Source organism: Mesoplodon bidens (assembly GCF_964165515.1).
Source record: "Mesoplodon bidens genome assembly, chromosome: 18".
Lineage (NCBI taxonomy): Eukaryota > Metazoa > Chordata > Mammalia > Artiodactyla > Ziphiidae > Mesoplodon > Mesoplodon bidens.
The window spans coordinates 37,888,499-37,914,031 of NC_138175.1; the positions used below are offsets into that span (position 1 = coordinate 37,888,499).

The following is a 25,533-nucleotide window of genomic DNA, read 5'->3' on the forward strand; positions in this document are numbered from 1 at the left end:
CAAAGGAGATACCTACATACGCAGTTTTGGCTCCCTTTTCAAAATGAAACATGAAGGCACCTGGAGTAATACTCAGGTTGCATTTGAGGGGTATATATTTGCAATATGTTGTTGTTGTTTTCTAGTTCCACAGTGATCCGTTGTCTGCTATAAATGCCTGCTATGAGGGCGACACTGTCATTGTTTGTCCTGGCCATTACGTGGTACATGGTACATTCTCCATTGCTGACTCCATTGAATTAGAAGGTGAGTATGGAAGATCATACAACCAAACTCTCGTGCATGATACGCTTAAGATAACAGTAAATCACTGATCTTGTTGAAGCTCCGAGAATTTGATTTCAACCCATTTGATTTCAAATGAGTTGCCTTGAAACATTAAGGGTTTTTGGAGTGTACAGGTTATTGACTCAGTGTTTGGGCCACATGAAGTGTGATTCTTTGTGGCATTATAAATGTTGGGAAGACAAAAACATAGAGAAAAAAAGACCATTAGGAAGAAGTATAATTCCAGATTATAGGTGGTTGGTGAAAAGGAAATTCATTATTAGAATTAAAAAAACATTCCAAGCAATATTTTTTAATTTGTTGCTTCCTCTTATTTCATATATGTTGTGGACATATTGGTGCTTTTTTTTTTTTTAAATTTAGCTTACTTTTTGAAAGGTATAGGTCCAACTTGAAATTAGATGCAAAATCTTTATCTTAATTCTTTAAAAGCTTGTTGAATGTCGCAAATTCTAAAGTGTACTTTTTTTTTTTTCTTTTTTTTTTTTTTTGCGGTATGCGGGCCTCTCACTGTTGTGGCCTCTCCCGTTGCGGAGCACAGGCTCCGGATGCGCAGGCCCAGCGGCCATGGCTCACGGGCCCAGCCGCTCCGCGGCATATGGGATCCTCCCAGACCGGGGCACGAACCCGTATCCCCTGCATCGGCAGGCGGACTCTCAACCACTGCGCCACCAGGGAGGCCCCTAAAGTGTACTTTTGAGGACATTAATGTTGAAAGAGTCTTTTAAAAATAACTTTATTTATTTATTTAATTTTTGGCTGTGTTGGGTCTTCGTTGTTGTGCGCGGGCTTTCTCTAGTTGCAGTGAGCGGGGGCTACTCTTCGTTGCCGTGCGAGGGCTTCTCATTGCAGTGGCTTCTCTTGTGCAGCATGGACTCTAGGCGTATGGGCTTCAACAGTTGTGGTAGGTGGGCTCAGTAGTTGTGGCTCGCGAACTCCAGAGCACAGCCTCAGTAGTTGTGGCGCCCGGGCTTAATTGCTCCGTGGCATGTTGGATCTTCCCGGACCAAGGATCAAACCCATGTCCCCTGCGTTGGCAGGCGGATTCTTAACCACTGCACCACCAGGGAAGTCCTAAAAATAACTTTTTAGGAGTTGAAATCTTATTGTACATTTAGAGTGATTCCTAAATTTAGGTTACTTTACAGTAGTTCACCTTGGTCCTTTGTATTTGCATAGTGTGTCAAATTTAGATGCACCTGTTCAACTATTTACCAGAAGAGCTTCAAGTTAGCAATAAAGCTTGTCATGCAAAAAATCATATATCATTTTGGGACTGGTGCAGCTGTTCACAAACTGCTTAAGCTATGTTCTTTAATTTTATCTTGTCTAGAGTTCTTAATGGAAGCAAGGCTGGGAATTTAATTTCCTGCTGTTCACTAGTACACCACCTCATCCCCTTTTCTGTTTTACGTGTGTAATTTTTGTTCTTTTTCCTCTCCAATATTTGATATATAATAGATGTGTGTTTATAAATAACACATCTGCAGGATAAAGCACTGCAATAAAAACACTTTATTTTTTTGGCATAGTGCAAACAGCATTGCTATTACACATTGTATGGTGGATAAGCATTCTTCCTAGATTGTTGAGGAAATTATAATGTAATTGCCAACATGTCATAAATAATCATATAGAATTCTGATAGTTAAGTGTAAGAATGACTGTAAATTTATGAACAGAGGACATTTCTGAGAATTTGGGGAATCGGGTGATATCTCTAGTGTGAATATATAGAGTACTTGTTCACGAGTAAGATTAAAGCTTATCTGTTAGCTTTTCTGATCTATAGCTGACACTTACAACAAGAGATATATACTGAGTACCTGCTATTTGCAGGGTATTAACAGTACTTATAATAGGATTTTTCTTTCTTGTTTAGAAAATCCATTCAGTTAGGCGAGGGCTTTGTGTTTTAAACTGCTAAGATTATGTAACTTGTTTATGTAATAACTTGTTTATATAATGTAATATGGCCATCCTTTTTATATTTTTAATTTTTCACATGATAGAAAGCCATAGCTATTATAAAAATGTGCAAAGTACAGGTAGACACATAAAAAGAATCAGGGAAGGACTTTCCTGGTGGTGCAGTGGTTAAGAATCTGCCTGCCAGTGCAGGGGACATGGGTTCGATCCCTGGTCCGGGAAGATCCCACATGCCATGGAGCAACTAAGACCACGTGCCACAACTACTGAGCCTGCGCTCAAGGGCCTGTGAGCCACAGCTACTGAGCCCATGTGCTGCAACTACTGAAGCCCACGCACCTAGAGCCCATGCTCTGCAACAAGAGAGGCCACCGCAGTGAGAAGCCCGTGCGCCACAACGAAGAGTAGACCCCACTTGCCGCAACTAGAGAAGGCCCATGCGCAGTAACGAAGACCCAATGCAGCCAAAAAAAAAAAAAAAAAAGAATCGGGAGAGAAATTTACTTACAATCTAATCATCCAGAATCCACCACTGGTAGCATTCCTGCGTGTGGAGTCCTCTTGCGTTCTCTAGTGTCCCCAAAGGCTTGTCTGTACTCTTCAAGTGTAGAAAACTTTAGTGACTTTGCCTGTTTAATGTTGTCACTGCTTTTATTTACTCAAGCAAAGACTCAACTTTAGACAGTGAGAGTTATTTCTTAAAGCTTTGTCTATGTGATTGTGTTTTATGATAAAAGTCAGGCAAAGTTTTCTAGTTTTCTGATACTCCAGTTTTTCATAAGCCCATTCAGAGGTCTGACCTGTATTATTAGTTTGATTAAGATTTGTAGAGAACAATGTTTTTTATTGGTTAACAAGATAGACCTATTTTTCCAATAGCTAAAACTGTTCTAAGTCAGTTTGTCAGATTTTAAGTCAATCTATTTAAGAGAATATAAAATTTAGAAAATCTTGAGAAATGCCTAGGCTTTTTCAAACCTAATTACGATAGAATAATAGAATCTTAGAGTTGGGAAATAAAAAACTTCTAGGGCTAAACACTTCAAAGCCCTCTACCCAGCTATGAGTACTTAGATTATTACTATTTTTTTAACTTATTTATTATTATTTTTTAACATCTTTATTGGAGTATAATTGCTCTACAATGGTGTGTTAGTTTCTGCTTTATAACAAAGTGAATCGGTTATACATATACATATTTTCCCATATCTCTTCCCTCTTGCGTCTCCCTCCTTCCCACCCTCCCTATCCCACCCCTCTAGGTGGTCACAAAGCACCGAGCTGATCTCCCTGTGCTATGCGGCTGCTTCCCACTAGCTATCGATTTTACATTTGGTAGTGTATATATGTCCATGCCACTCTCTCACTTGGTCCCAGCTTACCCTTCCCCCTCCCCATGTCCTCAAGTCCATCCTCTATGTCTGCATCTTTATTCCTGTCCTGCCCCTGGGTTCTTCAGAAGCTTTTTTTTTTTTTTTTTAGATTCCATATATATGTGTTAGCATCCGTATTTGTTTTTCTCTTTCTGACTTACTTCACTCTGTATGACAGACTCTAGGTTCATACACCTCACTACAAATAACTCAATTTCGTTTCTTTTTATGGCTGAGTAATAGTCCATTATATATATATGTGCCACATCTTCTATATCCATTCATCTGTCGATGAACACTTAGGTTGCTTCCATGTCCTGGCTATTGTAAATAGTGCTGCAGTGAACATTGTGGTACATGACTCTTTTTGAATTATGGTTTTCTCAGGGTATATGCCCAGTAGTGGGATTGCTGGGTCATATGGTAGTTCTATTTGTAGTTTTTTAAGGAACTTCCATACTGTTCTCCATAGTGGCTATGTCAACTTACATTCCCACCAGCAGTGCAAGAGGGTTCCCTTTTCTCCACACCCTCTCCAGCATTTATTGTTTGTAGATTTTTTGATGATGGCCATTCTGTTACTATTTTTTTAAATAGCAGTTTTGTAAGTGACTTTAGTGCTGAAACTGGTATGAGATGGTTGATAGGGGGTAGTCTTCCTGATATGCAGGCAAATTGAGGAGTTGTTATTATTAAAAATTATATACCTTGGTAAAAATTAAGCAAGATATGTGGAGAGATAATTAGATTTTATTTAAATATAACTGGGTTAACTGGTCTCAGATATCATTTGGAGTCATTTGATATAGAGGAATCTATCATAGAAATTTTGTGTTTAGACATTTCCGCTCACCTATCTTAAATGTTCTTGCTCTCTTCCTTAGGATATGGTCTACCAGATGATATTGTGATAGAAAAGAGAGGCAAAGGAGACACTTTTGTGGATTGTACGGGTGCAGATATTAAAATCTCAAGCATAAAATTTGTTCAGCATGATGCTGTGGAAGGAATCTTAAGTAAATATCTGAATATTTCATTTATTATTTGTTCCAGACTTTGAAGGAAAACTGTACTTTCCCTGGAAGATAGATTTTAATAAAATACCACTCTTGAGTAGTACGCAAGGCTGAGTATTTATGTACATAGCTTGACAACTGAGGAAGCTTACTCTAAAGTGAAAAATAGTTGAATGTATTCTTGAAAAGTTGTTAGTTTAATATTTGTTTCTGTGTGATCATTGTTTTCTTTTAAAACATTCCAGTATTGTGGTCTGTGTTCTTTGTATTTGATTTAGCCCTGGACTCAAACCAGCTATCTTCACATTGTGATAGTATTTATTTCCTGGTATTTGTATCCCTTATTTTGAATTGGGCCTCCTTTTCTTCTCTCTTCTAAGATAGTCATGAAAGTTACTTTCTGATATTTTTTTTGTAATGAGAAGTGCTTTTTAAGTTGATTTTGCCTTTCTGAGGGCAAGTAATTTTTTTTTTAAGAATGCTGCTTTTAGATTTTATCAATAGAAAATAACTCAAAATAGTCATTGTTTTATAAATTATGAATTCATAATTCCAGTAACAGAGTTTAAATGAGAAATATTTAGATTGTATCTAATATCAGCTCTAGGCCATTTCTAATATTGGAAAAGACACATACTTCTTAAAGTATTTGATTGCATGTTTTCATCATAGTTATTCACCATGGCAAGACTACATTGGAAAACTGCGTATTGCAGTGTGAAACTACAGGAGTCACAGTACGAACATCAGCAGAATTTTTAATGAAGAACTCAGATTTATATGGTGCCAAGGTATGATAATCTCTTATGGGAAGTAGTTTAAGTTCTAAATAAGTACATAAAATGTCCTGGGACAAGATGTAAATGCATACTCCTGTTCTCTTTCTTCAAAGAAGTTCAGATACTTCCATGTACTAAGTCAGCCAGACTCAACTGTATAAGGTTCTTCTTATTTAGCATTTTCAAAACAGAGATTAGGAAGAAAATAATAAATCTCACAGTTTCTCTGTCATAGCTTTATTTATTTATTTATTTTTTTTTTTCTTTTTGCGGTATGCGGGCCTCTCACTGTTGTGGCCTCTCCCGTTGCAGAGCACAGGCTCCGGACGCGCAGGCCCAGCGGCCATGGCTCACGGGCCCAGCCGCTCCGCGGCATATGGGATCCTCCCAGACCGGGGCACGAACCCGTATCCCCTGCATCGGCAGGCGGACTCTCAACCACTGCGCCACCAGGGAGGCCCTGTCATAGCTTTAAAAGAGGTTAGACCCAGGGCTTCCCTGGTGGCGCAGTGGTTGAGAGTCCGCCTGCCGATGCAGGGGATGTGGGTTCGTGACCTGGTCTGGGAAGATCCCACATGCCGCGGAGCGTTTGGGCCCGTGAGCCATGGCTGCTGGGCCTGCGCGTCCGGAGCCTGTGCTCCGCGGCGGGAGGGGCCACAGCGGTGAGAGGCCCATGTACCGCCAAAAAAAAAAAAGAGAGGTTAGATCCTTTAAGTTGTAAGTATGTAAATTATGTTGTAGCAACTGAGGCTGGGTTGATTTTTTTTAATTAAATTTTTATTTTGAGATTGTAGATTCACATTCTGTTGTAAGAAGTAATACAGAGGTAGTCTGTATGTGTATCCTTTACCAGTTTCCTCTAATTGTAACATCTTCCAAAACTATAGTACAGTATCACAACCAGGATAAGATTGATTCAGTCAAGTTGAATATTTCCATCACTACAAGGATCCTCCATGTTGCCCTTTAAAGCCATATCTAGGTGCCTCTCCTTCTGACCTTCTCATTAATCACAGGCAAACGCTAATCTGTTCTCCATTTCTGTTATTTCATCATTTCAAGAATGTTATATAAATAGAATCATACAATATACAACCTTTTGGAATTGGCTTTTTTCACTCAGCACAGTTCTCTGGAGCTTCACCCAGGTTGTTGCACGTACCAATAGGTTGTTCTTTTTTATTGCTAAGTAGTATTCCATATATGGTTGTTCCACAGTTTAACTGTTCACTTGTTGAAGGACATCTGAGTTGTTTCCAGTTTTTGGCTTTAGTAAATAAAGCTGCTATAAACATTGGTGTACATGTTTTTGTGCAAACATTGTTTTCATTTCTCTGGGGTAAATGCCTAGGAGTGCAGTTGCAGGGCATGTGGTTAGTTGCGTGATTACTTTCTTTAAGAAACTGCCAAACTTTTCCAGAGTAGTTGCACCAGTTTACATTCCCACTAGCAAGGTTTGAGTGATCCAGTTTCTCCATATCCTAAGCAGCACTTGGTATTTTCACTACTTTTTCATTTTAGCCATTCTGATAGGTGTGTGGTCTTAATTTGCATTTCCCTTGTGGTTAATGATGTTGAACATTTTTCATATGCTTATTTACCATCCTTATCTTCAGTGAAATGTATATTCATAACTTTTGTCCATTTTCTAATTGGATTGTTTGTTCTTTTTTACTATAGAGTTTTAAGAGTTCTTTATAAATTCTAGATGTGAATCCCCAATTGGGTATGTCATTTACAGATATCTTATGCTAGTTTGTAGCTTGTTTTTTCATCATTTTCACATGGGCTTTTATAGAGCAAAATTTTAAAATTTGATGAAGCCCAATTTATCAATTTTACCTTTCATGTGTAAGAACTCTTTGTCTAGCCCTAGGGTGCAAAGATTTTCTCCTTTTTTTTTTTCAATTTTATAGTTTACATTTTACATTTAAGGTCATGAATCATTTCTGAGTTAATTTTGGTATAAGGTGAGTTTTAGGTCAAAGTTCATTTATTTGCTTATGGATGTCCAGTGGTAACTGCACCATTTCTTGAAAAGTCTATCCTTAAATAAATTGGTTTTGTATTTATTTATTTATTTTTTTTTTTGCGGAACGCGGGCCTCTCACTGTTGTGGCCTCTACCGTTGCGGAGCACAGGCTCCGGATGCACAGGCTCAGCGGCCATGGCTCACGGGCCCAGCCGCTCCGCGGCATGTGGGATCTTCCCGGACCAGGGCACGAACCCGTGTCCCCTGCATTGGCAGGCGGACTCTCAACCACTGTGCCACCAGGGGAGCCCCGGTTTTGTATTTTTATCAAAAATAATTTGGGTATGTTTTTGTGGGCCAATATCTGGGTTCTCTGGTAGAATAATTCCTCCCACTCTCACTTGTCTTTTTTTTTTAATTGTTTCAGCTATTCTAGTTCCTTTGCCTTTCAGTATAAATTCTAGAAAAATCTTGTTCGTATCAACAAAAGGTCTTGCTAAGATTTTAATAGGACTTTCAATAAACCTATATATCAATTTGGGGAGAATGGACACCTTTTTTTACGTTGTGTCTTCCAATCTGTGAACATGGTATGTCTCTCCATTTATTTAGATCTTTGATTTCTTTCATCAGCATTGTGTAGTTTCAACATACAAGTCTTGTATGTTTTTATAGATTTGTACCTAAACATTTCATTGTAAGTGATATTATATTTTTAATTTATTGTGCTTATTGCTAGTTTATTGAGATACAATTGATTTTCGTATGTTTGTTTATATCCCGTGACCTTGCTGAACCTTCTTATTAGTTCTAGGAGTGTTTTTATAGATTTCATGGGATTTTTCTATGTAGACAGTCATGTCATCTACAAATAGAGACAGTTTATTTCTTCCTTTCCAGTCTGTTTGCCTTTGGTTTCCTTTTCTTGCCTTATGGCACTGACTAGAACTTCCAGCGTTTTGTTGAATAAGAGTGGTGAGAGTAGATATCCTTACCTTGGTCTTGAAATTGGGGGACTGTATTCAGTATTGTACTGTTAAGTATAAGGTGTTTTTTGCTTTTTTAAGAACTAAAAGAGCTTCCCTGGTGGCGCAGTGGTTGAGAGTCCGCCTGCTAATGCAGGGGACGCAGGTTCGTGCCCCGGTCCAGGAAGATCCCACATGCCGCGGAGTGGCTGGGCCCGTGAGCCATGGCCGCTGAGCCTGCGCGTCTGGAGCCTGTGCTCCGCAACAGGAGAGGCCATAACAGTGAGAGGCCGGTGTACCGCAAAAAAAAAAAAAAAAAGAAGAAGAATTAAAAAAAATCATTTTTCAGCTTTATTGAGGTGTAATTGACAGAAATTTTATATATTTAAGGTGTCCAATGTGATGCTTTCATATAAATATACATTATGAAATGATCATCACAGTCAGGCATTCATTACCTCACATTATTATGTTTTTTTAAATTCCCCATCCACTCTTCCCTCTGACAACCACCTGTTCTCTGCATATATGACTTTGTTTCTGTTTTGTTTGTTCATTTGTTTTGTTTTTTAGATTCCACATATAAGTGAAATCATACACTATTTGTCTTTCTCTGTCCAGCTTATTTCACTTCGCATAATACTGTCTAGGTCCATCTTAGTTGTTGCAAATGGCAAGATTTCATTCTTTTTTATGGCCGAGTAATATTCCATTTGTGTGTGTGTGTGCGTGTGTGTGTGTGTGTGTGACACTACATCTTCTTTATCCATTCATCTGTTGTTAAGGACTTAGGTTGCTTCCATATCTTGGCTATTGTAAATAATGCTGCAATGAACATACATCTTTTTGAGGTACATATATTTTTTTGAATGAGTGTTTTAGTATTCTTATATAAATACCCAGGTGTGGAATTGCTGGATTGTATGGTAGTTCTGTTTTTAATTTATAGAGGACTCTCCTTACTGTTTTCCATAGTGGCTGTACCAATTTACATTCCTACCAACAGTGTACTACGATTTCCTTTTCTCCACATCCTTGCAACACTTACTGCTTATTGTCTTTTTGATAATAGCCCTTCTAACAAGTGTGAGGTGATATCTCATTGTGATTTTGATTTGCATTTCCCTGATGATTAGTTATGCTGAGCACCTTTTCATGTGCATATTGACCACCTCTATGTCTTCTTTAGTAAAATGTCTATTAGGATCCATATTTTAATCTGGTTGTTTTGTTTTGTTTTTATGTTGAGCTGTATGAGTTCTTTGTATATTTTGGATATTAACCCCTTATCTGATATATTGTTACCAAATATCTTCTCACATTCAGTAGGCAGCCTTTTTGTTTTCTTGATAATTTCCTTTGCTATGCAAAAGCTTTTTAGTTTGATGTAGTCCCATTTCTTTATTTTTGCTTTTGTTTCCCTTGCCTTAGGAGACATATGTAAAAAATATTGCTCAGACCAATGTAAAAGAGGGCACTGGCATTGTTTTCTTCCAGAAGTAGTCTAGTTTGATTCTTTTGTGTGTAGCTGTCCAGTTTTCCCAACACCATCTGTTAAAGAGGCTGTCTTTTCTCCATTGTATATTCTTGCCTCTTTTTATTGTGGATTAATTATCCAGACGGTGGGGTTCATTTATGGTCTCTCTATTTGTACCATTGATCTATGTGTCTGTTGTGCCAGTACCATACTGTTTTGATTACTGTAGTTTGAGATCAGGGAGCATGATACCTCTTGTTTTGTTGTTCTTTCTCAGGATTGTTTTGGCTATTTGGGGTCCTTTGTTTTTCCATACAAATTTTAGAATTATTCTAGTTCTGTGGAAAACGCCATTGGTATTTTGATAGGAATTGCTTTGAATCTGTAGAGTGCCTTGAGTAGTATGATCATTTTAACAGTATTCTTCCAATCCATGAGCGCAGTATATCTTTCCATCTGTTTGTGTCATCTTCAATTTCTTTTATCAGTTTTTTAAGTTTTCTAAGTATAGGTCTTTTTTTTTTTTTGGCTGCACCATGCATCATGCAGGATCTTAGTGCCCTGACCAGGGATTGAATCCATGCCCCCTGCAGTGGAAGCATGGGGTCTTGACCACTGGACCACCAGGGAAGTCCCATAAATATAGGTCTTTTACCTCCTTAGTTAGATTTATTCCTAGGTATTCTTTTTGATGTGATTGTAAATGGGATAGTTTTCTTAATTTCTCTTTCTGATAGTTGTTAATGTATGGAAATGTAACATATCTGTATGTTAATTTTGTATCCTGCAATTTTACCAGATTCATTGATGAGTTCTAGTAGTTTTTCGGTGGCATCTTTAGGATTTTCTGTGGATAGTATCATGTCATCTGAAAACAGTGATGGTTTTACTTCTTTTCCAATTTGGATTTCTTTTATTTCTTGTCTGATTGCTGGGGCTAAGACTTTCACTACTACGATGAATAAAAATGGCAAGAGTGGGCATCCTTGTCATGTTTTCCTGATCTTAGAGAAAATGCCTTCAGCTTTTCACCACTGAGTATGGTGTTAGCTGTGGGCTTGCCATATATGTCATTCATTATATTAAGGTATATTCCACCAATGGACACTTTGTTGAGAGTTTTTATCATAAGTGGATATTGAATTTTGTCCAAAGTTTTCTCTGCATCAACTGAGATGATCAAATGATTTTTTATTCTTTCATTTGTTAATGTGTTGTATCACATTGATTAATTTGTGGATATTGAACCATCCTTGTATCCCTGAGATTAATCCCACTTAATCATGGTGTATGATCCTTTTAATGTATCATTGGATTCTGTTTGCTAATATTTTGTTGAGGATTTTTGCCTCTATGACTGTCAAGAATATTGGCCTGTAATTTTTTTTTTTTTTTTTGTGGTGTCTTTTTCTGATTCTCATATCAAGGTGATGCTGGCCTCATAAAATGAGTTTCTGAGTGTGCCTCTTCAATTTTTGGGGATAGTTTAGGAAGGATAGGTGTAACTCTTCTTTAAATGTTTGGTCGAATTCACCTGTGAAGCTGTCTGGTCCTGGACTTTCGTTTGTTGGGAGCTCTTTTATTACTGATTTAATTTCATTACTGGTAATTGATCTATTCGTATTTTCTATTTATTCCTGTTTTGGTCTTGGGAGATTGTACATTTCTAGGGATTTATCCATTTCTTCTAGGTTGTCTATCTTATTGCCATATAATTGTTCCTTGTAGTCTTATGTGGTCCTTTGTATTTCTGTGGTGTCAGTTGTAACTTGTCCTCTTTCATTTCTGATTTTATTTGGGCTTTCTTTTTTCTTTGTGAGTCTGGCTAAAGGTTCATCAATTTTGTTTATCTTTTCAATGAACTAGCTCTTAATTTCTATTTCTATTGCTTTTTAGTCTCTATTTCATTTATTTGTGCTCTGATCTTTATTATTTATTTCCTTGTCCTAACTTTGAATTTTGTTTGTTCTTTTTCTAGTTCCTTTAGGTTTAAGGTTACTGTTTATTTGAGATTTTTTTCTTGTTTTCTGAGGTAGGTTTGTATCACTATAAACTTCCCTCTTGGAATTGTTTTGCTGCATCCCATAGACTTTGGATCATTGTGTTTCTATTTTCATCTGTCTCCAGGTATTTTTTTATTTCTTTGATTTCTTCAGTGACTCATTGTTTGTTTGGTAGCATATCGTTTAGCTTCTACATGTTTGTGTTTTTTGCATTTTTTTTCTTGTAGTTGATTTCTAGTCTCATACCATTGTGATCAGAGAAGATGCTTGATAGGATTTCAGTCTTCTAAATTTTTTTTTCTTTTTTTTTGTTTTTGCGGTACGTGGGCCTCTCACCGTTGTGGCCTCTCCTGTTGTGGAGCACAGGCTCCGGACGCGCAGGCCCAGCGGCCATGGCTCACGGGCCCAGTCACTCCACGGCATGTGGGATCTTTCCGAACCGGGGCACGAACCCGCGTCCCCCGCATCGGCAGGCGGACTCCCAACCACTGCGCCACCAGGGAAGCCCAGTCTTCTAAATTTTTGAGATTTGTTTTGTGGCCTGTAGAATTGTCCATGTGCAGTTGAAAAGAATGTGTTTTCTGCTGCTTTTGGATGGAATGTTCTCTATGTATCTACTAAGTCCATCTGACCAGTGTTTCCTTATTGATTTTCTGTCTGGATGATGTATCCATTGATGGGGTGTTAAGTACCCTACTATTATTGTGTTACTGTCATTTTCTTACTTTAAATTCTCCAAATGTGTCAGTGCATACATATTTACAATTGAAATATCTCCTTGTTGGATCTATCCCTTTATCTTTATATAATGTCCTTTGTTGTCTCTTGTTACAGTTTTTGTTTTAAAGTCTATTTTGTCTGATATAAGTATTGCTATCCCAGCTTTCTTTTCATTTACATTTACATGGAGTACCTTTTTTCATTCCCTCACTTTCAGTCTGTGTGTCTTTAGATCTGAAGTGAGTTTCTTATAGGCAGTATATATACGGGTCTTGTTTTTGTATCCATTCAACCACTCTATGTCTTTTAATTGGAATGTTTAGTCCATTTACATTTAAAGTAGTTATTGATAGATATGTACTTATTGTCATTTTGTTAGTTGTTTGGGGGTTGTTTTTGAGTTCTTTATTGTTCCTTTCTTTTCTTTTGTTCTCTTCCCTTGTGATTTGATGACTATCTTTAGTGTTATGTTTGGATTCCTTTCTCTTTTTTGTGTGTGTATCTATTATAGATTTTTGATTTGTGGTTATCATGAGATTTACATATAGCAATCTTTATGCTATGTGATTATTTTAAGTTGCTGGTCTCCGAATTTCAAGCACATTTTAACAACCCTGCAGTTTTACTCCCCTCCCCCTACAGTTACTGTTTTTTTGACATCATATTTTACATCTTTTTGTTTTGTATATCCCTTAACTACTTATTGCAGATATAGATGATTTTACTACTTTTTTCTTTTAATCTTCCTACTAGCTTTGTACATGGTTGATTTACTACCTTTACTGTATAATTGCCTTTATCAATGAGCTTTTTCCTTTCATAATTTTCATGTTTCTAGTTGTGGCCTTTTCTTTTTTGCTTAGAGAATTCCCTTTGTCATTTCTTGCAAAGCTGGCTTGGTGGTGCTGAATGCTTTTAGCTTTTGCTGTCTATAAAACTTTTGATCTCTCCATCAAATCTGAATGAAAGCCTTGCCAGATAAAGTATTCTTTTTTTTTTCCAACATATTGTATAATTCATTTTATGTGAAATGTCCAGGACAGCCACATCTATATGGATAGAAAGTAGAGTAGTGATTGCCTCGGGCTGGGAGTAAGGTGGGGAAGAGGGGATTGGGGTAATAACTGAAGGATACAGGGTCTCTTTCTAAGGTGATGAAAATGTTTTAACATTGACTGTGGTAATGGTTACACAACTCTGTGAATATACTAAAAACCATTGAATGGTACATTAAACTTAAGTGGGTGAATTGCATGGTATGTGAGTTGTATCTCAGTAAGAAGGGAATGATGTAGCCAGGATGGTGGGAAGCATCCTTTGGGCTCCAGCTTTCTCCTTGACCCTCTCTATCCTCACTGTCCCTACAGGGTGTCTTCCTTCCCACCACGTTCCAGTCCAGGAGTGTCTTAATCTGTCCCTGGCCATCCCTGTTGCCTTTCTCTTCTTTTGGGTGGACCATGAAGCATGCTGGCCTTTCATTAGCTGGTGTCTGATATCAGGATTTCTTATTTTTTGATTATTGAAGTATAGTTGATATATGATATCTTGCTAGTTTCAGCTATACAGCAAAATGATTCAGTTTTATATCTGTATATTTTTTCAGATTATTTTGCACAGGTGGCGTATTCTTGATTTTAGGTTTTTCCCTTTTATCACTTTAAATATATTGTACCCTTTGGCTTTCAGAGTTTCTGCTGAAAAGTCAGCTGATAGCCTTATGGGAGTTCCCTTGTACATAACTTGATGCTTTTCCCTTGCTGTTTTTAATATTCTCTTTATCTTTAATTTTTGCCATTTTAATTATAATGTGTCTTGATATGGTCCCTCTTGGGTTTGATCCTATTTGGGACTCTCTGCTTCCTGGACCTGGATTTCTGTTTCCCAGGTTAGGGAAGTTTTCACCTTTTATGTCTTCAAGTATGTTCTCTACGCCTTTCTCTCTGTGTTCTCCTTCTGGGATTCTTATAATGTGAATGTTTTCCCACAGGCCACTTAAACTGTCCTCATTTCTTTTTATTCTTTTTCTATGTTCAGCTTCAGTGATTTCTACCTCTCTGTCTTCCAGCTAGCTGATTTGTTCCTCTGTATCATTTAATCTACTAATGATTTCTTCTAGTGTATTTTTCATTTCAGTTATTGTATTTCATCTCTGTTTGGTTCTTCTTTATATTTTCTAAGTCTTCGTTAAACTTCTCTTTATGTTCATCCAGGTTTCTCCAGAGTTCTTTGATCATCTTTTGAGCATTACATTGAACTCTTTATCAGGTGGATTGTCTATCTCCACTTCACTTAGTTCTTGTGGGGTTTTTATCTTGTTCCTTCTATTGGAATATGATCCTCTGTCACCTCATTTTGTCTAATTCCTGTTTGTGGGTTGCCTACCCTGGGGGTGTAGGTCTTGACTGTACTGGGTCTCTGCCCCTCCTATCTGTCTCATTGCAGTTCCTTCTTTATAACTTTAATTGTGGGAAATATTTTCTGCTAGTCATCAGGTTGTTCTCATTGATAGTCACTCTGGTAAATAGTTTAATTTTGGGGTGCCTGTTGGGGGAGGTTCTCAGGGTCTTCCTACTCTGCCATATTTGCCACCGGTATAAGGTTAACTGTAGGTTTTTTGTAAATATTCTTTATCAAATTAAGGAAGTTCTCCTTTATTTCTGTTTTCTGAGAATTTTTATAATAAACTTGTTTTGGCTTTTGTCAGATGCTTTTTTCCTGCATCAATTTTTGGTGGCTTACAAGTGATTGATTTTCAAATTTTGAACCATCCTTGCATCCCTGGAATAAGCCACACTTGGTCATGGTATATAATTCTTTATATATTGCTGAATTGTATTTGCTAATATTTTCTTAGGAATTTATGTCTATATTAGTGAGAGATATTGGTCTGAAGTTTTCCTTATTTGTACTGTTTTTGTCTGGTTTTGTTATCAGAGTAATGCTAGCTTCATGAAATGAATTTGGAAGTATTCCCTCTTCTGTTTTCTGGAAGTGATTGTATAGAATTGGTGTTAATTCTTCTTTAAGTGTTTGGTAGATTTCTCCAGTGGAATCATCTGGGCCTGGAGATTTCTTTTTTGGGAGTTTAAAAATTATGGATTAAATTTCCTTAATAATTATAGGGCTATTCAATGACTTATTTCATGTTGGGTGAATTAATGGATGCACTCATAGGGTATAGAGCCCCTGTGACCAGGACCCAGTCGGTGGTGAAGGGCTTTCCTATTTGACAGTGATGGCAGCAGGCTCCTGGCACACCTGCTACATGCACCATGTTGCATGCAGGGGTGTTGCTTGCACACCCCGCCCCCCATCCTGTTAGGCCTCACACCAGCCTGGGGATTCAGGTGGACCATTTCTTCTAAGTTGTCAAATGTATAGAGTTGTTTGTGGTGTTCCCTGATTCTTTAGATGTTTGCAGGGCCTGTGGTGATATCCCCTGTTTCATTCTTGATATTAGTAGTTTGTGTAGTCTCTCTCTTTTTTTTCCTTTTTTCTTTGTGAATCTTGCTGGAGGTTTGTCAATTTCATTGAAGTTTTTTCAAAGTGCCAACTCTGTTTCGTTGATTTTCACTATTCTGTTTTCAATTTTATTTATTTTTGTCCTTGTTTTTATTATTTCCTTCCTTCTGTTTACACTAGGTTTATTTTGCTCTTTCTCTAGGTTCTTTGGGTGAGAGCTTAGATTGTTGATTTGAGACTTTTCTCTTTTTGAATGTATGCTTTTAATGCTATAAATTTCCCTCTTGGTACTGATGTAGCAAATTTTGATAGGTTGTATTTTCATTTTTGACCCATGCAGTATTTAGAAGTGTGCTATTTTGTTTCCAAGTATTTGGAGTTTTACTATTCTCTTTTGTTGTTGATTTCTAGTTTGATTCCATTGTGGTCAAAAAACACACTGTATGACTTCAATTTTTTAAATTTTTTTGAGGTTTGTTTTGATGGCACAGGATATGGTCTGTCTTGGTATATGTTCCATAGGCCCTTGAAAGGAAATGTGTATTTTGCTGTTATTGAGTATAAATGTCAACTAGATCGGGTTGGTTGATAATGTTTTTGAATTCTTCTATATTCTTTCTGATTTTCTGTCTAGTTGTTTCAATTTTTGAGAGATGGTTTGTTAAAGTCTCTTACTATAATTGAGGATTTGTCTTTCTCCTTTCAGTCCTATTAGTTTTTGCTACACATATTTTGTAGTTCTGTTATTTGGTGCATACCCATTTGGGATTGCTTTTTTTTTTTTTTTTTTTTTTTTGGTGAACCAACCTATTTATCATTATATAATGTTACTGTCTATCTTTGATAATTTTTTTTGCTTTGAATTCTACTTTATCTAATATTAACAGAGCCACACCTGCTTTCCTTTGATTAAAGTTTGCATGGTATATCTTTCTTTTTTTTTCAAGATTTTTTTGACGTGGATCATTTTTTAAGTCTTTATTGAATTTGTTACAATATTGCTTCTATTTTATGTTTTGGTTTTTTGGCCATGAGGCATGTGGGATCTTATCTCCCTGGCCAGGGATTGAACCCGCACCCCCTGCACTGGAAGGTGACGTCTTACCCACTGGACCAGCAGGAAAGTCCCTGCATGGTATATCTTTTTCCATACTTTTATTTTCATCCTGTCTTTATTGTTCTGTTTGAAGTGAATTGTAGATAGCATATAGTTGGATCTTGTTTTTTAATCCACTTTGCCAGTCTTTGTCATTTAATTGGTGTATTTAGACCACTTACATTTAGTGTAATTATTGATGTTAAGTCTTTATTCTGCCATTTTATTTTTTGTTTTCTATTCTGTTTTTCATTTTAATTTTTTTGCCATCCTGTGGGTTACCTGAACATTTTTTAGAATTCCATTTGTTTTTGAGTATATCTCTTTGTATAGTTTTTTAAGTGATTGCTCTAGGTATTGCATTATATGTACATAACTTACCACAGTTTACTGATGTTATCTCACCAGTTTGAGTGAAGTTTAGGAACTTTACCTCCCTTAACGTCTCTTTACCATACCCTGTCTGTAATATAATTATCTTCAATATTTCCTTTTCAAACTTCTAGACACATTAGACCACATTAGACAGTGTTATGTTTAATTATGATGTATCTTGAAATGGATTTCTTTGAGCTTATCCCATTTGGGGTTTTCTCAGCTTCTTGAGTCTGTAGGCTTAATGTCTCTTGCCAAATTTGGGAATTTTTAGCTATTTCTTCTTTGAATTTTTTTTAGCTTCACACATCCTCTCTTCTTCTAGGACTCTGATGACACAAATTTTGGATCTTTTGTTATTGTCCCATAGGTCCCTGAGGTTCTGTTCACTTTTCTTTTTCAGACTGTTTTCTCTCTGTTGTTCAGACTGGATAATTTCTACTGTTCTGTCTTCTGTTTCACTGATTCTTTCCTCTGTTCTTACCTTTCTGCTGTTGTGCCCACTACTGAGCTTTTTATTTCAGTTATGGTATTTCTCAGTTCTGAAATTTCCATTTGGTTCTTTTATCTTCTACTTCTTTGATGAGACTTTCTATTTTCTTGTTCAGCCTGCTATTGATATTTTTCATTTAAGTATATTCATAATTGCTCATTAAAGCAATTGGCTGCTTTAAAATCCTTGTTAGCAAATTCCATCATCTCTGACATCTTGGTTTTGGTTTTTACTGATTATCTTATTAAGTTTGACATCTTCTTGGCCCTTGGTATGAGAAGTGATTTTCCACTGAAACCTGGATGTTTTATATTATACTATGAGAATCTGCATCTTCTGTTTTAGCTGGGTTTCTCTTACCCTTGTTACTGCCAGGTGGAGGTAGAAGTCCAAGTTCCCCATTTGGCCTCCATTGACATCCAAGTTGAGTGGGGAAGCTCCTTCTTACTTCTGGGGGGGGGTGAGAATTCCAGCTTCTAACGTGTCTGCACTGATGCTCTGGCACATGGCAGTGGTCTTGTTACTACTGGCAATGGTGAAAGTCTTACACCCTCCACTGGGCCTGCTCTGACACCACTCCAGTAGGGAAGCGGTGTGGCATCTTGTTATTATCAGTTGGGGATACAAGTGCAGGTCCCCTATGTAGTCTCCACAAGTGGGAGGGCCTTGTTACTAGCTGGTGGGGATGAAAATCCTTGGCCTTAACTGAAAATCCCAGTGTGGGTGTGGGGGTGCCCAGTCATAGCCTCAAGAGGGTGGAAGTCTAGGCTCCCCTTGGCACTTGCCAGCATTGGTGGGCGTTGGCCAGTTTTTTTCCTGTGGTGTTTGGATAGAATAGAGCTGTTACTGTTTCAAAGTTTTGTAGGCTTGCCTGGTCCTTTGGCTAAAGAGAGCAGGCTTTTAGGGAGGCATTTCTGGTCTGTTTGGCACTTATGGATTGCCAGCTTCTTTAGCTTCATGTCTGGGAATATAAGGCAAAAAGAATACCCAGGAAATGCACCAATGTGTTGGTGTCATTCCTCAGGTGTTGAGGTGTCTAGCTGGTCTACCTTTTCAATCATCTTATGTTTGTTTTATATATGATGTCCATGGCTTTTTACTTGTACCATTATCTTAGAAGTGGCAGCCTCTTCAGTTTCTTTTTAGTTACTGAATATCTGTTCAGCTTCCTAGCATATTTTGAACATGATTGTCCCATTTACTAAGTGACTGTGGCTTAAGTTATTCTTCTCTTTAAGTTTTACATGATTCCTGATAATTTGATATTTAATTTTAACTATTTCGTTGTGTATGTATTTTTTTTTTTTTTTTTTTTATTTTTTTGTTGTGTATGTATTTTTAATGTTATTGCCCCTAAATCTTTTTTTGTATATAGCTATAAACTGAAAATCTTAGCTGAAGGCCCATTTCCCAGATCTTTTGACCGCTCTACAGAGAGTTAGGTTTGTATGTAGTGACCATCCCACTACATATATGTTTTAGTAATCCCTAAAGGGGAAAGTAATAATAAATGTTTTCTCATGGCACACTCCTATTCCTAGGAAAACAACTCAACATACATGCAATAGATGTGTCATAAATGGTTAATAGCAACTCTTCTTCATCTAGGATATTGTGTATAAAATTATTGCAAAAATGAATTTTTAAATAATCATAGAGGTTTGAGCCAAACCATTTTTACTTACTAAAGTGCCTAGCATAGCATCAGGAAATCATTCCTATTATTGTTACTTTTTTTGTTGGTACCATGTGGTACCAAGGGACAATGTGAGAGCATTGGGCAATGCATGGATTGTTCTGGTTACTCTGTAGGTATAAACAGGACACTTGATTTGGTTACTAATTTAACATGTGTGTAGTGGTGGGGACCATTAATTATTTTAATTCATGGAACTGATTTTCAAGTTAGGTTGGGATATTTTTAAACTGGTGTGCTTTTAAAAATATAGGTCCTTATTTCTATGTACAGCTTAACAATATTTTACTAGATTTGAACACTGTTCTCCAATTAACTGAGTATTTCTGAGAGAATGGTCATTTTTAATAAGTGTATCTTTCAACATAATTGTTAACTGACTTTTTTTTGGCAGAATCAGAAAACTGATTTGTCCCAGATGAAAGAGAGTGAAATAGTAATCAAGTGTTGAAACTCTTAGCAATTGTTTTGTGTGTGTGTGTGTGTGTGTGTGTGTGTGGTATTTGAAAGTAATAAATGATAGACAACTTGCTGGAAATGAAGCAAATGGAAATGTTGATTAGAAATACCTAATAAAACTTTCTATAAAATACTTTGTATTTGCACTGCATTAAAGTCTGAGAAGTGACAAACCTTCTTTTATAGTCTTGCCTATTTTAAACTGATTGTCATTACCTTAAAAATGTAACTTGTAGGGTGCAGGTATAGAAATATATCCCGGGAGTAAGTGCATCCTGAGTGACAATGGGATCCATCACTGCAAGGAAGGGATCCTCATTAAGGTGAGCACCTGCTGAGACACCCTCTTTCCAAAGGTTAGAATGGTTTTACCTAAGAAATAATTATGTTTTATTAAATTCCCATGCTATTCCTGTTGTTTTCTGGTTTTGAAAAGCATAAACAGTATGTAAATTTTAATAATGTCAATAGTTGGTGGTTGAAAGTCTCTTGTGAGAATATTTTGTTATCTATAGATCTGCAGAAATGACAAAGGAATGCTGTGTCACTCAGAGCTCAGATTGTGCTACCACGTATTAATAAGCATAGCTTTCTATTTTATTTTTAGAATAGCCCAAAAAAAGTGAGATTTTTAAAGCAGGCAGTGTTGAATGTGACACTTCCTTAAAATATTTGTTTTCAATGTCACAGGACTTCTTAGATGAACATTATGACATTCCCAAAATAACCATGATGAATAATGTCATACATAATAATGAAGGTTATGGTGTTGTCTTGGTGAAACCTACAATTTTCTCTGACCTGCAAGAAAATGCCCAAGATGAAACTGAAGGTATGGTGTATTTAGTAATTTTCAAAATAAAAACCAGACCTAATTTATTGTATTTCAACATTAAACTCTGATTAAAGATCTTAATCTTCTTCTCCCCTTTAAAAAAATAACTAGCATATGCTTAGGCATGGAGATAGAGAAGCTTGATAAAGCTATAACATTATGGAATCTTGGAGTGAAAGAAACTTTCAAGGTCAACTAGTCAGCTAGTCAAAGCCTTTGATGTGTGGTTTCTGTGGTCCTGCATTTCCCTTCTTACCATGCTTGGCTTTCGAAAAATTTATAGAATAAGGTTGGGCATATGATAGCAATGGTGGCTCCTGCTGGCATTTGTTAAGGATGGAGGCAGAAAAATGAATGTGCCAGGTTGAAGGCTGCATTTGACTAGAGGGGATCATGGAGTTCACCTCTAGTTTTTATTTGTAAAAGTAAATACCTCCCTGTCAACTGTCTTTCTTGGCAGCAAAGCTAATCTAACACAGTGGGAAGTTCATGAATTTCAAGCCATGACCCAGATTACTATGAAATCTCAGTCATGGAGAAGGATTGTGCATTGGCATAGGTGAGGAACGTTTAAAGGATGATGAAGTAGTCCTTGTCTTCCTTCAGGATCCACTCCAGCTATCTGGTAGTTCTTTTTCTCCTCACAGTTCTGTAGGTCAGAAGTTATGGTGAGCTTGGCTGGGTTATCTGCTTAGGGTTTCACAGGGTGAAAGAGGTATCAGCTGGGCGGGGCCCTTATCTGAAAGCTCTGGGGCGAGAATCTGCTTCCAAGTTCCTTTATGTTGTTGGCAGAATCAATTTCCTTGAGGTCATAAGACAGAGGTCTCTACTTTTTTTGCTGGCTGTTGGCTGAGGATTGCTCTCAGCTCGTAGGGACCACTCTTGGGTCCTTGCCCCATAACTCCCTCCATTTCAGTAACAGAAGACCTCCCTCAAAGCAAATCTCTCATGCTTCAAATCTTTTCATTCTCTGAATCTCTTTATGCTTTTCTCTTCTTCAGCCAGCCAGGGAAAACATTGCTGTTAAAGGGTTCATATGATTAGGTTACATATACCTGAGTTATCGACTGATTAGTAACCTTAATTACATCTTTCATCTTATGAAAGTAACACCAAGTGGCAGATGGCCCTGCATCACGGGGCCATCTAGAATTCTGCCATCACAGGCAGTCACTTATAAAGCTGCTAGATTGGGAGTTCCTTTAGGGAAAATAGCAGTTTTATTTATCTTTGCATATAGCTTCTAATACAGGGCTTAGTAAATATCCAAGAGGGGTCTGTTGAGTAAATGAGATCTAGGATAAGAAAAGAAAATTCAAAATTGGTAATCTTGTATTAGGATCAGGAGACCTTGAAGACTAAGACACCTGCTTGTTGAGATACTTATGGCAGAGAGTTTGTGAAGTCCAGTCAGATGACAGCTGGAATCCTTAACAGGAAAAACTTGAAAGCTCTGATAGACTGTAGAAATACGTTTTAGTTGGGTTAGTTTGTATATTTAACTCTATTTGTTGTAATTTGTTTTTTTTCTTTAGAAAATAAAGCATTTAAAGTTCAGACAAGTGGAGAGGCAGATGTAGCTGAAAGAGTGGATCTAGAAGAGCTGATTGAATGTGCAACTGGTAAAATGGAGCTTTACGTGAGAGCTGACCTTTCTGAGCAAGTCGAAGGCAATTGTGAAATTGTAAATGAACTAGTTGCTGCCTCCACACAAAAAGGCCAGTTGAAGAAGAAAAGGTTGAGTGAACTGGGGATCACACAAGCTGATGACAACTTAATGTCACAGGAGATGTTTGTTTCAATTGTGGGGAACCAGTTCAAATGGAATGGGAAAGGGAGTTTTGGCACATTTCTCTTCTGACCACTGTGATGTAAATAGATAGCAAAATATAGGATTTTGCACATGCTGCACCCAAGAATCACTGCTGCTATCATACTTTGCTTCATGTCTATATTTTGTATCTGATATATTCGATTTGGTTTGAGTGAAACATAGATTTATTTCTGTCTGCAGGTGTTGCACATAAAACACTCTCTTTATAAAGAAGGTCATAAAAACATAAAATAGAAAATATTTGGAGATTTTTTATCTAGAAAGTCTTGCTTTTTCAAACACATAGTTCTCATATTAAGTCTATTATTAACTTTCTAGTATAAATACACTTTAGCACTTCAAAGAGGAGGAACAAAAGCAAGGAATGCAAGATGAGCACACAAAAACACAATAGGCATCAATGTGCAGTATTCTTATAGTTGTCTTTTTAATCCCAATTACAGTGAGTCTGATATCCATGCTTTATTTGCATAATACTTGTCTTAAAAGCTTTTATGATTGGGAGGTTATCTCCCTCATCAGGCTTATTATTGAGAATCTGAGTGGGAATGCCTTTTTATGTTGAACTATGTAATCATCAAAACAGTAATAGCATAGCAGGTTTGAAACAGAAATGAAACGTGTTATTCAGAGCCAATGCATACATAGAGCATTTTCACTTCTGCTGAATATGAATGATTAAAAAGAAGGTGCTTTTCTTTCACCAACAGTATTCTGATCAAATTTCTTCCATAGTCAAAATGATTACCTATACAACCTGTATCAGCTCTGTGTTCTTGATATCATATTGTAAAATACAGCTTTTAAAAGTATTTATATTTTTAAAAAGTATATGTGACATTGAAATTCCTACTGATTAAACTTATAATGATGAAATAATAAGTTGAATCTTGGTATATTTTTCCAATTGCATTATGGACCATAGTGCCTGTGTAGCATGTGTGATCCTTTGAAATACATACAATATTTTGATATCTTTTTAGTGTTTCAGAGAGTATTAAAATTTTTCCTCAGTCAAATCGTTTCTTAAATTTGAATAAATTATAATTTTATTTTTCAGATGTTACTAAATGTGGAAGGATTTATGTTAGATTTTTTTGTTTGACCATTGAAAGGCATTTTTCTTTTACTCTTGAAATCCTGTTGCAAAAGTAATGCTAATTAATTCTGCATCAACTTGAGCCAAATACTTATTTAAAAACCATTTATTCAACTTTAAAAAATCAAATTGGTTTTCCAATTAAATTTCCTTTTTATCTTAGAGTTTATACTTTGTATATTCTCTTATAACTTGCTAGAGTATCAAGAGAATGACAAGTAACTAGGTAAGTTACTTATTGTTCCTTATTATAGGATGATGGTTTTTCAGATTTCATTTCTATCTTAGTTTAAATCTAATCTTACATTAATTTTTATTCAAATTATAAACTATTAGTGAATAGGCCTAGTGTATTCTTATTTAAGTCACGTAGAGTACTTTTGCTTATTGGGGAGAGTTGAGCATCTCAGATGACTTAATCCATGGAGTATAGAGAGAGCCCTGGAGGGATGTGTATTTGACAGTTGAGGTGAAAACACTGACATGGAAAAAATATTTACTTGAGTTTTAAGTATTAACGTATAGTCAAATCTGCTCTTCTGGGTCTGTGACTTGTTTACATAGGGCTTGTCTATTACAAGATTATAAAAATATTTTATATTATCTTCTAGTACAAGTAGGCTTGTTTAAATTCACATTTCTAATCCATCTGTAATTTGGTTTTACGTGTGATATGGTGTAGAACTCTTTTTGTCTAAATGGTTAGCAAGTTCTCTTGATATTGTCTATTGAATAGTTCATTTTTTCCCCACTTAATTGGAATCATGCTGAATTCCCATGTTTGCCTACAGTTGACCCTCTGGCTTAAAAACTCCTGTCTGATAATCTCCAGCTAAATGTATATTCTGTTACTAGGATCCAGCTCACTAGCACTCAATCACATTTGACTAGAAAAAGTGTTTTCTAGCCATCCTGCATTGTAGCAAGTTGTTTTTCCTCCTAGTGACTTGGGGAAAATGTAGCCTCACTTCCATTCCATTCTTATTTTTCAAAACCTTCTTGGCTATTGAGCTGCTTTTTTTTTTTTATTAGCATTTATCAGCTTTTTTGATATAATAAAAAATCATCAATTTTAAGTCTACAATTCTGAGTCTTGACAAATATATATAGTTGTGTAACTACTACCACAACACAATATTGAAAATATCTGTCATCTTTAAAAGTTCTCATTTTCTTTGCAGTCAATCTCCCCCTCCCCAACCTTGGACCCTGGCAACCTCTGATCTGCTTTCAGTCACCATAGTTTTTGCCTTTTCTAGAATTACATATAAAAAGAATGACTCTATATATAGTCTTTTGTGTCCATCTTCTTAAGCTTAGTATAATGCTCTTAAAATACATCTATGTTGTTTCCTGTGTCAGTAGTTTGTTTGTTTTTATTGCTGAGTAGTTTTCCATTGTGTGGATATTGAGTATTGTGTATTCATTCACCCATTGATGGGCCACATGGGTTGTTTATAGTATTTGATTATTATGAATAAAGTTGCTAAGAATATTTGGGTAAAGGTTTTTGTCTGAACATACTGTTTTTATTTCTCTGGTGGTAAATACCTGTGAGTGGGATTGCTGAGCTATATAGTAAGTGCACATTTTACTTTATTAGAAAGTTCCAAATTGTTTTCCAAAGTGGCTATCCCATTTTGCTTTCCTACCAGCAGTGTA

The 25,533-nt window shown here is 36.6% G+C and overlaps 1 protein-coding gene across 1 annotated transcript in view; it reads left to right on the plus strand.

Annotated features, from left to right (window-relative positions):
- Positions 1-23,888, plus strand: part of SHCBP1 (SHC binding and spindle associated 1) — a 38,864-nt gene extending 14,976 nt beyond the window's left edge. Inside the window, exons 8-13 of the mRNA XM_081217275.1 lie at positions 126-246; positions 4,475-4,606; positions 5,279-5,397; positions 20,340-20,426; positions 20,794-20,935; positions 22,474-23,888. Coding sequence (XP_081073401.1) covers positions 126-246; positions 4,475-4,606; positions 5,279-5,397; positions 20,340-20,426; positions 20,794-20,935; positions 22,474-22,799 — 927 coding nt within the window. The 3' untranslated portion in view covers positions 22,800-23,888. The remainder of the gene's footprint in view (positions 1-125; positions 247-4,474; positions 4,607-5,278; positions 5,398-20,339; positions 20,427-20,793; positions 20,936-22,473) is intronic.
- Positions 23,889-25,533: the final 1,645 nt, after the last annotated feature.